The sequence below is a fragment of the Nyctibius grandis genome, chromosome W (genome assembly GCF_013368605.1).
Source record: "Nyctibius grandis isolate bNycGra1 chromosome W, bNycGra1.pri, whole genome shotgun sequence".
Classification (NCBI taxonomy): Eukaryota; Metazoa; Chordata; class Aves; order Nyctibiiformes; family Nyctibiidae; genus Nyctibius; species Nyctibius grandis.
In genome coordinates, this window is record NC_090694.1 from 17,340,568 (window position 1) to 17,354,218 (window position 13,651).

The following is a 13,651-nucleotide window of genomic DNA, read 5'->3' on the forward strand; positions in this document are numbered from 1 at the left end:
CCCGGGCGCTGGCGGTCCGGCTTTGTGCTCGGCGCTGGGGCTCCTGGCGCTAGGCTCGAGGCCTGCTCCCCTGGTGTCCGGAGGCGGTGGCGCCGTGGCAGCAACTGGCCAGGGCCAGGGGCCGGGGGTGTCCGGAGGGGTGCTGCCCCCACCCGAAGCCAGCACTGTCGCCTTTCCCCCGCCGCCGCCACAGCCACCTTCCTTGGCGGGGGGGCTAGGGACCGTGGACGAAGGCGACTCGTTGGATGGGCCGGAGTATGAAGAGGAGGAGGTGGCCATCCCGCTCAACGCTCCCCCCACGAACCAGTGAGTAGCAGCGCTTCCGTGCCTCGCCGGGCGCTCGCCACCCCTGGGCGCTTCCCCCGCGGGGAGGGGGGGCGCCGCAGCGGGGAGCGCGCGTCGGGCCCCCACCTTTTCTCAGTGGAAAGTGTGTGTCAAACTCCTGTGGAAGTGTCGCAGAAGTTTTTAATCAGGTTATGTTTGGGGAGAAGAGGCAATTGAAAAAAAGAAACTGCAAGTCTTCATTAAGGTTTTTTTATACTTATCCTTCAATTAGGTTAATCGGGATTCCTACAGTGCTAGTTATATAAAGAATCTTGCCCTAGAGGCAGAGCAGTTCTGTGTTTATATTTTGTGAAATAAGAAAAACAGATAATGTTATTTAGAGTTCATGTAACTAGCGAGTGCTCTAAACACAACCTTCGGATTTAACAATGAACGAACTCTAGGAAGTCTGCAGATTTACATAAAAAGGTTGCAAGGTTTGTATTGGAACAGCCCTCAAGCAGGTACCTTATTCTCCCCAAAATGAAACCCTTTCAAAGGCTTAATTAAATTGCTTACGTTGGCATCTAGAAATATGTTATTCCTGAAGTTACAGTAAGTATAGAGGATAACAGGGTTTCAAGATACAGGATGACAGGATGTCAGATATGTTCAAGGTATAGGTTAAAGTTCATCTGAAAACCCATCTGAATTTGGGTTCATTTTTACCTTCTCTCATAACTCCAGTGTCAGAGAGTTAACTTCTGCATTATTTCAGGTATTTCCAAGATTTCAGAAGCCATTGCAGTTGTAAGGAGGAGGTAAACTGTAATATTGATTTAATATGTAAAAAATTTGATTTAATATGTAAAAAAAACTGTAATATGATTTAAAAAAAAAAAATAATCTCTCTAACCTTGACAGGCTTTCTACTAATCCTTTTCTCTTTTAAATTCCTGACTTTTTGTGGAAGTTAATAAAGAATAAGACTTTGTTTTGTGAAGACAGTGTTTGAATAGTCTTAAAGTTGTACGCTCCCATAAAGAGAGAGCAATATAATCAGGCAGTTTAGATAAGGGCTGAGGAGGGAAATAGAAGCACATAAAGGTGAGGTTACTTCTTCAATATTGTGTATTAAGTCAGAGAGATACAGAATTCTTTCTCTCTGAAAGATCAGACTGCTTTTTCTGTTAGAACGGGTTATGATGTTTCCCAGACAGTAGGTGTTTTTTGGAAATATTTTTAGGAAGAGGGGTAATTCTTAATGAACGGTCATGTATTTGATACTAAGTAATTGTTACTACTTTCACAAATGTAAGTGGATTTCGCTGTCAGAATATTGTCTTGTAACTCATATGATAGCATGAAGGTTAACTTTCATAAAAGAGGATACAAAATTTCTGACAAAAAGCATGTTCTAGGGGAAGACTGCGAAGGCCCTAATTTTCTGTATTGGTCGATGAGGCTGCTTACCTTATTAAGACAAAAGGGATATTGAAGTCTCTGCAGGACCAGCATAACTGTGTAGTTGAGTATTTGCTCTTGCAGATACTTTAATATAAAAACATCAAAGCAGTAAAATAGATTAAAAAAAAAAATTGATTCAGAAGCTTATACCTCCATCTACTTAACTGTTTTTTCTTTGTAACCTATCCTTTTTGTGACTTTAAAAAAAAGTTGTTGGCTAATTAAAATAATCAGAAGCCTTTTTCTCTTTCGTGCATCTATTTTAATACAAAGTCAATTTTTTTACCGTTCTCAGTTAAGTAATTTTAAATTAGCCGTACGTTGATAGTAAGTTGTATCCTTTCAGTCCTGATGTTTTATTTTGGAAGCGTCCTTTCTTTGTAGTCATACCATCTGCTTTTATAGACTTGAACTCTTGATTTATTGCCAGAACAAAGATCTGTCACCTTAATATTATAAGCAAACACCTAATACACTTAACTTCCTCTTCTCTTTTCCAAGTACCTCAGGGAATAGATTTTAACATGATTTCTTTCATTTTCTAGCAGTGGGAGGAGTTTGTCAGTATGTAACAGATTCTTTTTATTAAAATACTCAAAATCCCAAAGTATGATGATTGATATTTGTCTTTGATCCTTGTAAGGGCCTAAGGTGGCACCGCCAAGTTATAGGTTCAGGATACAGTAACAGATGCCAGACCAACAGCTTTAGGGATAAACAAGCTATTGCTAAATATATACAGTAATAAATACAGATCAGTAGTACAATTATCTGTGTTGTTACGACAACACATCCAGTAATTCAGTAGTACGATTATCCAGGTCAAAACAACAGCAGATCCAATAATTTACCAATACTGGGCTAAGCTTAATATCCAGGAGTGCAAAGGCTTACATAACCATGGTTATCAGGCAGGGTGTCAGGAAGCAGGGCATGGCTTCTTTGGATGAGCGACCCAGCTGACGGGCTCGGGGAATTCAGAATTCCCTGATCGGGCTGTCCTCTCTAATTGTTGAGTTGCGAAAGCGCTATCTGGACATGTTAACCAATCATCACACATCCTACCTCTGTTCCAGTTCTGTACTTGGTGTGCAGGGGGCATGCAAATACTGTGTAAGGCAATGCTAGCCCCACAATCCTGAGTGAGACTGACTTAATGATTGTCTGTTCAGTGTGTGCTTTTTCATTTGAGTATAGAAGTAGCATGTTTATGCTGTAGCTTGATGGTAGGTGGGAGGCACAGGATGCTAGGGAATAGAGTGGGCAATTCTGTGTGTGTTTTGGTCTTTTTCTCTGCACTCTCTACCCCATCTGCAAAGCTCACTGCAAGAGGTTGATGGCAGTCTGGAAATGCCTACAAAACTAATGTGAATGAATGATACTTAATTTAGTAGTAAACCAGTGATATGTGAAATAGTTTAGTTGTTTATGTATTTGAATAAAAATCTTAAAGTTGACAAGATATATCTTAGCATTGCATTAAGATGGCAGAAGCAGTTCCAGTATATTCCAACACAATTCATATTTTCATATGGTGTTTCTTTAAGCGGTGATTATCAGTTTGAAATGGAAATCGGTTGAAATCAAAAGATATTAACCTTACAAGATGAAATAGGTTGTCAAAATACTGTCTTGTTAAAACAAAAATCCTACCCACAGTAGATGTATTCTTACAGTCACTCTTGGTATCTGTTGAGGTGACGTATTAGTGATAAAAAACAGTTGGAGATAGAGAGCTGGGTAGAGAAATATTAAATAAACATGGTTTGAGTGAAAGTAAAAAAGTGTTTTGTATCAGTGTAGTGTGAAGTTATAGTTTCTTCAGATGAGTCTGTCAGAGGTAGCAAGTCCAGAGTTCTACAGCATTTGTTTATTTCAGTAGCTAATAAGAAAACAATGTTTTTCTGAAAGTGCATAGTTTCACAATAATTACTGAAGGCCGTACTCCGTACCAAAGAATAAATTTGTGTTGCATTGAAAACTGACGGGAAATACTATTGGCATGTTTGGACTCTACAACCTCTCTGGGCAACCTGTGCCCAGTGCTCCATCACCCTCACAGTAAAAAAAAAAAAAAGTGTTTTCTTATGTTCAGACAGAACCTCCTGTGTTTCAGATAGTGCCCGTTTCAGTCGTGCCCAGTGACAGGACAAGATGCAAAGAGCCTGGCTCTGTTGTCTTTGCACCCTCCCTTCAGGTATTTATATACGTTGATGAGATTTTCCCCCCCCCCCCCCCCCCCCCCCCCCCCGCCCCAGCCTTCTCTTGGCTAAACAGTCCCAGCTCCCTCAGCCTTTCCTCACAGGAGAGATGCTCCAGTCCCTTCATCTTCGTGGCCCTTTCCTGGACTCTCGCCAGTATGTCCATGTCTCTCCTGTACTGGGGAGCCCAAAACTGGACACAGGACTCCAGGTGTGGCCTCACCAGTGCTGAGTAGAGGGGAAGGATCACCTCCCCCGACCTGCTGGCGACACTCCTCCTAACGCAGCCCAGCATGCTGTTAGCCTTCTTTGTGGCAAGGGCATGTTGCTGGCTCATGTTCAACTTGGTGTCCACCAGGACCCCCGGGTCCTTTTCTGCCGAGCTGCTTTCCAGCTGGTAAGCCCCCAGCACGTGTACTAGTGCCTGGGCTTATTCTTCCCCGGGTGCAGGATTTTGTATTTCCCCTTGTTGAAGTGCATGAGGTTCCTGTCAGCCCATTTCTCCAGCCTGTCGAGGTCCCTCTGGGTGGCAGCATGACCCTCTGGCGTATCAGCCGCTCCTCCCAGTTTTGTGTCATCTGCAAACTTGCTGAGGGGTACGCTCTCTGCCCCATCATCCAGATCATTAATGAAGATGTTGAACAGGACTGGACTCAGTATTGACCCCTGGGGTACATTGCTAGTTACTGGCTTCCAACTAGACTTCGTGCTGCTGACCACCACCCTCTGGGCCTGGCCGTTCAGCTGGTTTTTGGTCCACCTTGCTGTTTGCTCATCCTGTCCATACATCAACAGCTTCTCTATGAGGATCTTATGAGAGACGATGTCAAAAGTCTTCCTGAAGGCTAGGTAGACAATATCCACTGCTCTCCCCTCATCTACCAAGCCAGCCATTTCATCATAGAAGGTTATTGGCTTGGTCAAGCAAGACTTCCCCTTGGTGAATCCATGCTGACTATTCCTGGTGATTTTTCTTGTCCTTCATGTGCCTGTGTCACGGTTTAAAGCTGGGCTGGCGATTAAACCTGCAGCAGACGCTCTCTGTTAACCCTCCCCCCCCACCCGAAGGGAAAGGGAAAGGGAAAAGGGAGAGAGACTTACGGGTTGGAAAGTTAAAACAGTTTTAATAAACCTATAATAATGAAAAAGAGTATAATAATAATATTGGAATAATCAAATATATACAAATATATATACAAAACCAAGATCGAGCTCCCCCGATGTCGGCAACGTCACCACCGGCACTGCAGGGCAGGCTCCGGGAAGGCCCAGGCTGGGCCTAGCGACGGTCGAGAGCTGGATTCAGGGATGCACAGATCGGGATCGGGGGCAGCAGGAAAACAGTCGGAGTCCTCCTTGGACACCGGCCATAGCAGAAAGAGCAAGAGGGAGACCCTCGTGATCCCCCCGCTTTATACCGAGAATGACGTGTATGGGATGGAATACCCTCGTTGGTCAATTTTGGGTCACCTGCCCTGTCTGCTCCCCCCTGCAGCTGCGACCCCCCTTCGGCTTTTCACTTGTAAGCAGTGAGGAATTCAGCGGTGACCTTGGTTTCTCTAAGAAAAAAGTACAGCAAGAGCCTTTCTGCATAACATCCCTACCGGTACCTCAGCGATAACTACAAACTTCGAGCGTTATCAGTCCTGGAAGCAGACACTGTCTGCAAAAACATGCAGTTAGTTTCAGAAAGTGCAGTTATTTAGAGGAGACTTAGCTGAAAGTAAAAATCACTGAAAGGAAAATCGGCCTGGTTTAGGCCAAACCAGGACATTCCACCCCTTATTCCATACCATTCACGTCATACTCAGATCACCACTAACTTTTCATTTTAAAATATATACAGATAACATTAGTTTATGATTCATCTCTATACAGAAAAAAAAAAAAGTTCATCAAGTTCATTTAGTTCAGGATTGTGGGTTTCCATCTGGCTAGGAGTCTCCCAGGGTAGGAGAGATGGTATGAGCTTTGTCACAGTTCGTGCCCACGGGTTGCAGGTTAAAGATGTCAGTCTCGAGGAGGTTACTGGACGCCACTTGCAGCTAGCTCTATTCCCATCACCACTGCTTCAACCTGAAAGACACTTATGAACACTGTTAGTATTATGCAGCAATTAACATCATACAGTTCAGAATTAAGTATTCTCACCCAAGATCAGATCACCTTCAGGGACACATCGGACTCCACCATCCTGCAGCATCACCCACCAAGTACATCCAGGTCCTTGAGCAAAAGCAATCCCATGAATGGGTTTACCTTTGCCCGTAGCAGGAAGAACCCAGACAGTTTTTCCCAACAGATTCCTTTCATGCACCACAGGGACTTTATCCCCTTCTACTGTATGTAAAAGGTCTGACTGAGCAGGGCCAGCTCGGTTGATAGATCCTCTGGTGTTAACTAGCCAGGTAGCTTGTGCCAAATGCTTATCCCAGTTTTTAAAGGTTCTACCCCCCATTGCTTTTAGGGTAGTTTTTAACACCCCATTATACCGTTCAACTTTCCCAGATGCTGGTGCATGATAGGGGATGTGATATACCCATTCGATGCCATGCTCTTTGGCCCAGTTGTCTATGAGACTGTTTTTGAAATGAGTCCCATTGTCTGACTCAATTCTCTCTGGTGTGCCATGTCACCACAAGATTTGCTTTTCAAGGCCCAGAATAGTGTTCCGGGCAGTGGCATGGGGCACAGAGTATGTTTCCAGCCATCCGGTGGTCGCCTCCACCATGGTAAGCACATAGCGTTTACCCTGGCGGGTTTGAGGGAGTGTGATGTAGTCAATTTGCCAGGCCTCCCCATATTTATATTTCAACCCCCATCCCCCATACCACAAAGGTTTTAACCGTTTGGCTTGCTTAATTGCGGCGCATGTTTCACAATCATGGATAACCTGTGCAATAGAGTCCATAGTTAAGTCCACCCCTCGGTCACGAGCCCATCTGTATGTTGCATCTCTCCCTTGATGACCTGAAGTGTCATGAGCCCACCGAGCTAAAAATAGTTCACCTTTATGTTCCCAGTCCAAATCTATTTGGAACACTTTAGCAGCCTGATCTGCTTGTTGGTTGTTTCGATGTTCCTCAGTTGCCCGACTTTTAGGTACGTGAGCATCTACGTGACGTACCTTCACGACTAGTTTCTCTAGCCGAGCAGCAATATCTTGCCACAGTTCAGCAGCCCAAATAGGTTTACCTTTACGCTGCCAGTTGCTTCGCTTCCACTGCTTTAACCACCCCCACAAGGCATTTGCCACCATCCATGAGTCAGTATAAAGATACAGCCTTGGCCACTTTTCTCGTTCAGCAATGTCTAGAGCCAGCTGGATGGCTTTTACCTCTGCAAATTGACTTGATTCACCTTGTCCTTCTGTGGCTTCTGTGACTCGTCGTATGGGACTCCATACAGCAGCTTTCCACTTCCGATGCTTTCCTACGAGACGGCAGGATCCATCGGTGAACAGGGCATACTGCTTCTCATCCTCTGGTAGTTCATTATACGGTGGGGCTTCTTCAGCACGTGTCACCTCCTTTTCTGGTGGCATTCCGAAGTCTTTGCCTTCTGGCCAGTCCATGATCACTTCTAAGATTCCTGGGCGATTAGGGTTTCCTATTCGAGCCCTCTGTGTAATTAATGCAATCCATTTACTCCATGTAGCATCAGTTGCATGATGAGTAGTAGGAACCTTACCCTTGAACATCCAGCCTAATACTGGTAATCGAGGTGCCAGGAGAAGTTGTGCTTCAGTACCAATTACCTCTGAGGCAGCTCTAACTCCTTCATATGCTGCCAGTATCTCTTTTTCAGTTGGGGTGTAATTGGCCTCGGAACCCTTGTATCCTCGACTCCAAAATCCTAGGGGTCGACCTCGAGTCTCCCCTGGCACTTTCTGCCAGAGGCTCCAGGTAGGACCATTGTCCCCAGCTGAGGTGTAGAGCACATTTTTAACATCTTGTCCCGTGCGGACTGGTCCAAGGGCTACTGCATGCACAATCTCTTGTTTAATCTGTTCAAAGGCCTGTCGTTGTTCAGGACCCCACTGAAAATCATTCTTCTTTCTGGTCACTTGATAAAGAGGGCGTACAATCTGGCTGTAATCTGGAATATGCATTCTCCAGAAACCCACAACGCCTAAGAAGGCTTGTGTTTCCTTTTTGTTAGTTGGTGGGGACATAGCTGTTATTTTGTTGATCACCTCTATTGGGATCTGGCGACGCCCATCTTGCCATTTAATCCCTAAAAACTGGATCTCCCGGGCAGGTCCCTTGACCTTGCCTCTTTTTATGGCAAAACCAGCTTTCAGAAGAATTTGGATTATTTTCTCCCCTTTGTCAAAAACTTCTGCTGCTGTATCACCCCACACAATGATGTCATCAATGTATTGCAAATGTTCTGGAGCTCCACCCTTTTCTAGTGCAGTCTGGATCAGTCCATGGCAAATAGTAGGACTGTGTTTCCACCCCTGGGGCAGTCGATTCCAGGTATACTGGATACCTCTCCAGGTAAAAGCAAACTGTGGCCTGCACTTTGGTGCCAAAGGAATAGAGAAAAATGCATTAGCAATGTCTATGGTGGCGTACCACTTGGCTGCCTTTGACTCCAGTTCGTATTGAAGTTCTAGCATGTCTGGCGCAGCAGCACTCAGCGGTGGCGTAACTTCATTTAGGCCACGATAGTCCACAGTTAATCTCCATTCTCCATCAGACTTTCGCACTGGCCATATAGGACTATTAAAGGGTGAGCGAGTCTTGCCAATCACTCCTTGATTTTCTAATTGTCTAATCAGTTTATGAATGGGGATCAGGGAGTCTCGATTGGTGCGATATTGTCGTCGGTGCACCGTGGCAGTAGCAATTGGCACCTGTTGTTCTTCGACCTTCAGCAACCCCACAACAGAAGGATCCTCTGAGAGGCCAGGCAAGGTAAACAGCTGTTGAATGTCCTCAGTCTCTACAGCTGCTATACCAAAGGCCCATCTATACCCTTTTGGGTCCTTAAAATACCCTCTCTTGAGGTAGTCTATGCCAAGGATGCACGGAGCATCTGGGCCAGTCACAATGGGGTGCTTTTTCCATTCATTTTTAGTTAGGCTCACTTCGGCCTCCAATACAGATAACACTTGAGATCCTCCTGTTACTCCTGAAATACTGATAGGTTCTGCCCCTTTATGATCCGATGGCATTAGGGTGCACTGTGCACCAGTGTCTACCAAGGCTCGATACCTTTGTGGTTTTGATGTGCCAGGCCATCGAATCCACACAGTCCAATAAACTCGGTTGTCCCTTTCCTCCACCTGGCTGGAGGCAGGGCCCCCCTAATCAAGAAATGGATTCGTGCTGCTCACAGGGACTGGACCTTCATTTCTCCTATTCACACTCTGGAAAAAGGAATTTGAGGCCCATCTACCCTGACTGGGATCCTGCTCACTGGTAACTGGAGCAGCCATCCTCCTAGAAAAATTCTCTCTGGTATTTCTTTTAGCTTGCAACTCACGTACTCGTGCCTGTAGGGTACTGGTAGGTTGTCCATGCCATCTGCTCATGTCCTCCCCATAACCACGCAGGGCAAACCACAGGATACCTCGTGATGTGTTCCGTTTCCTTTGAGCTGGTCCTGTAGGAGGGTGTTTTCTCCTAACAGCTGCAACGCGGGCCTCTGTAGGTAGAGAGTCAAGTTTATTCTCGATCCTGGACAGTTTGTCTGACAGTTGTTTAAATGAGTCCTTGTTTTCCTTAGTCAGTTTTTTCCACAGCCGAGACACGGGCCTGCAGTGGGGAAGAAATACTATCTTCATACTGTCGCATACAGTTAGCCATTTCATCCACACTAGGTCGTGCCATAGCATCTTCTCCCCAGACTAATATTGACAATGTATGGGTGTATGTCGGTGGAGCATTCTTCACAACCTTCCGGAACATGGATCGGTTGCATTCCACTTCATCAGGATCTACAGGATCTACAATTTCCCGTGGGTGTCTATAAATGATCTCTTGCACAGCTAGTTGTCTAAGGTAGTTAATACCTTTTTCTATAGTGGTCCATTTGCTCAGGTGGCTCATAACATCATCTTTATAGGGATACCTGCTCTTTACAGCTGACAAGAGTCGCCTCCAGAGACTGATAGTGTTTGACTTTCTTGCAAGCGCCTTATCAATACCACCATCTCTGGACAGGGATCCCAACTGTCTGGCTTCTCTACCGTCTAATTGCATGCTATCTGCCCCATTATCCCAGCATCGGAGCAGCCAGGTAATAATTGGCTCACCATCATAACGGCTGAAATCTTTCCTTATATTTCTCAGGTCCTTCAGGGATAAGGAGTGGTAGGTTATCTCTACATCCGAGTCCTCCTCCTGTGATAGTTCTGCTTTAGAAGGACCTTTCTTCTGTGATGGGTCTGCTTTAAAATGACGATCAAGGGAACCCCCATCTGTGTCAGGCCCTGACTCTGCCTGAGAAGGGCCCTCACCTGGGTCCTGTGATGGCTCTGCCTTAGAAGGCTCTGAGTCATCATCCTCCTCTTCACGAGCTGATTTCTTTCGGTATTTCTTCCTGGTTACAGGAGCAATTGGTACAGATTCGTTAGATGCTGGGGTCTGAGTAGATGCAGTGGCTGTCGTGGGAGTGCTGAGACTCGTTAGAGTCTGAGTAGCTGCAGTGGCCATCTTGGGGGGTGTAGCAGTTGTGGTGCAGGCTGCTGAGGTTTCAGTGGATTTAGTGGCTGTAGCGGCAGCACACGCTGTAGGATCTGAGGTGGCTGCACAACACCTACAACTGTCCCTGCACCGATATTTAATCTTATCCCACATCAGAAACACATTCAGGACAACCGAAAATAAAAACATGCCACCTAGACAGCACCATCCTAATTTCACAAAATCTAGAGGAATCAGCTTGGCAGAAAAGGAGAAGGTACTATTTCCTGCAGTAAAACTGGAAGTGTAATCATTAACACAATCAGCTAAAGGACGCCCGGAGTCCGCAGATAAAATCGCTGCTACCGCGGTCAGAATAGTAACAGCCCAGTTTATCACGACATAAATCAGTATGAAACGCCATAACAAAACAATGCACATTGACCAGTGCCCAGCAGTGATAAACTGCACATAAACAGTAACAAACAGCGCATACGGCAAGTAAGGTATCATTACACTTAACTCTGTAAAAGGCTTTATAAAGAGATGAGATAACACAGCGTTCAAAAATGACATCAGCATCTTCGCTATCTGTTTTAATTTCCAACCCCTCGTAAATCTCAAAGGAAGAAATCTGATACTCTCTCAGCTGAGCTCTCTGGGTCTCCTCCCGCTGGAGCCGGGATTCGACTTATCAGAGGAACCTGTTGGAGCTTCTCTCGAGCCCCACGTTGGGCGCCAATAAATCTGTCACGGTTTAAAGCTGGGCTGGCGATTAAACCTGCAGCAGACGCTCTCTGTTAACCCTCCCCCCCCACCCGAAGGGAAAGGGAAAAGGGAGAGAGACTTACGGGTTGGAAAGTTAAAACAGTTTTAATAAACCTATAATAATGAAAAAGAGTATAATAATAATATTGGAATAATCAAATATATACAAATATATATACAAAACCAAGATCGAGCTCCCCCGATGTCGGCAACGTCACCACCGGCACTGCAGGGCAGGCTCCGGGAAGGCCCAGGCTGGGCCTAGCGACGGTCGAGAGCTGGATTCAGGGATGCACAGATCGGGATCGGGGGCAGCAGGAAAACAGTCGGAGTCCTCCTTGGACACCGGCCATAGCAGAAAGAGCAAGAGGAGCAAGAGGGAGACCCTCGTGATCCCCCCGCTTTATACCGAGAATGACGTGTATGGGATGGAATACCCTCGTTGGTCAATTTTGGGTCACCTGCCCTGTCTGCTCCCCCCTGCAGCTGCGACCCCCCTTCGGCTTTTCACTTGTAAGCAGTGAGGAATTCAGCGGTGACCTTGGTTTCTCTAAGAAAAAAGTACAGCAAGAGCCTTACTGCACAACATCCCTACCGGTACCTCAGCGATAACTACAAACTTCGAGCGTTATCAGTCCTGGAAGCAGACACTGTCTGCAAAAACATGCAGTTAGTTTCAGAAAGTGCAGTTATTTAGAGGAGACTTAGCTGAAAGTAAAAATCACTGAAAGGAAAATCGGCCTGGTTTAGGCCAAACCAGGACAGCCTGGAAGTGGTTTCCAGGATTAGCTGCTCCATCACCTTCCCCAGGGATCAAGACGAGGCTGACTGGCCTGTAGTTCCCTGGGTCCCCTTTCTTGAAGGTAGGGGCGACGTTTGCTTTCTTCCAGTCTTTGGGCACCTCTCCCAGTCACCATGATCATTCAAATATTATCGAGAGTGGCCTCGCAATGGCATCGGCCAGCTCCCTTGGCACTCACGAGCGCATCCCATCAAGGCCTGTGAGCATACGTACGACCAGTTTGCTGAAGTATTCCCTGACCTGATCTTCTTCCACCAAGAGTACATCTTCCTTGCTCCAGCCTTTCCCCCTGGCCTCTGGGTCCTGGGATTCCTGAAGGCCGGTCTTGCCAGTAAAGACTGAGGCGAAGAAGGCATTCAGTACCTCAGCCTTTTTCCATGTCCTGTGTCACCAGCCCCCCCGCCCCATTCAGCAGCGGGCCCACGTTTTCACTAGTCTTCCTTTTGCCACTTGTGTACTTATAGAAGCCCTTCTTGTTGCCTTTGGTGGAGGTGATCCTTGAATATTAACTAGCTTTCTTGGGCTCCTCTTCCCTCCAGGGCCTTATCCCGTGGAACTCTTCCAAGCAGATCCCTGAAGAGGCCGAGACTGCTCTCCTGAAGTCCAGTGTTGTGATCTTGCTTTTGCCCCCCCCCCCCCCAACTCTGCCATCTCATGGTCACTGCAGCCAAGGCTGCCTTTGACCTTCACATCCCCAATGAGCCTTTCCTTGTCGGTATGAGGTCCAGCAGAGCACCTCTCCTCGTTGGCTTCTCTATCACCCGTGTCAGGAAGCTGTCACTGATGCTCTCTAGGAACCTCCTGGATTGCTTATGTCCTCCTGTGTTGTTCCTCCAGCAGATATCAGGATGGTTAAACTCTTTCCCCCCTCCTCTGTGGACGTGAGGCTAATTCTAGCTGTCCGTAGCTGTGATGTAACTTGATTTTAGCGTATGAGGTTTTCTCTTCTGTTTCACAGTTAATGTGGTTAGCAGGTAACCTTTTTTCCTTCAGTTAACGAGTGTCTTTTACTAATGTCTGTTCTTGAATTGTAGAGGGAAGATAAACACCTTATTTATTTTATTTTTCTTTCAAGTTGCTGGGTATTTTGCTGATTTGTCCAGATCTTACAATTTGTGTACTTACAGAATAGAATTATATATAAATCTGGTTTTATTTCTGTCTGAATAGATGGTGTCAGAAACGCTCTTTTAAAGGGATGGTTAGGAGCAGCAGAACAAAATTGTACTTTAACCTTAATATTGGAAGTGAAGCAGTAAGTAAACTGAACATAAGTGCATATGTAAATGGAAGCTTCAAATTTGGAAAAACAAAAGTGGAACAACATCTGATGCTGGAAAAAGTTTGAAGAGGAATTTTCTGGGTGGTGTGTTTGTGTTGTGTGTGGGGTTTTTTTGGTCAGTACTTCTAATTAACATCAGTTGAAGGTTACTTAATGTAAACAGTGACTAGAGACTCTTAACCTGTACTTTATCAAGTTTTTATTTTGTCGTATGTTGTCTCCCAGAACTTCA

The 13,651-nt window shown here is 45.8% G+C and overlaps 1 protein-coding gene across 1 annotated transcript in view; it reads left to right on the plus strand.

Annotated features, from left to right (window-relative positions):
- Position 1: 1 nt before the first annotated feature.
- LOC137675718 (ras GTPase-activating protein 1) overlaps positions 2 to 13,651 on the plus strand; it is a gene marked incomplete at its 5' end in the record, with an annotated part of 129,479 nt that continues 115,829 nt past the window's right edge. The window contains one exon of the mRNA XM_068421909.1: positions 2 to 306. Within this exon, the coding sequence (XP_068278010.1) occupies positions 2 to 306 (305 nt within the window). The remainder of the gene's footprint in view (positions 307 to 13,651) is intronic.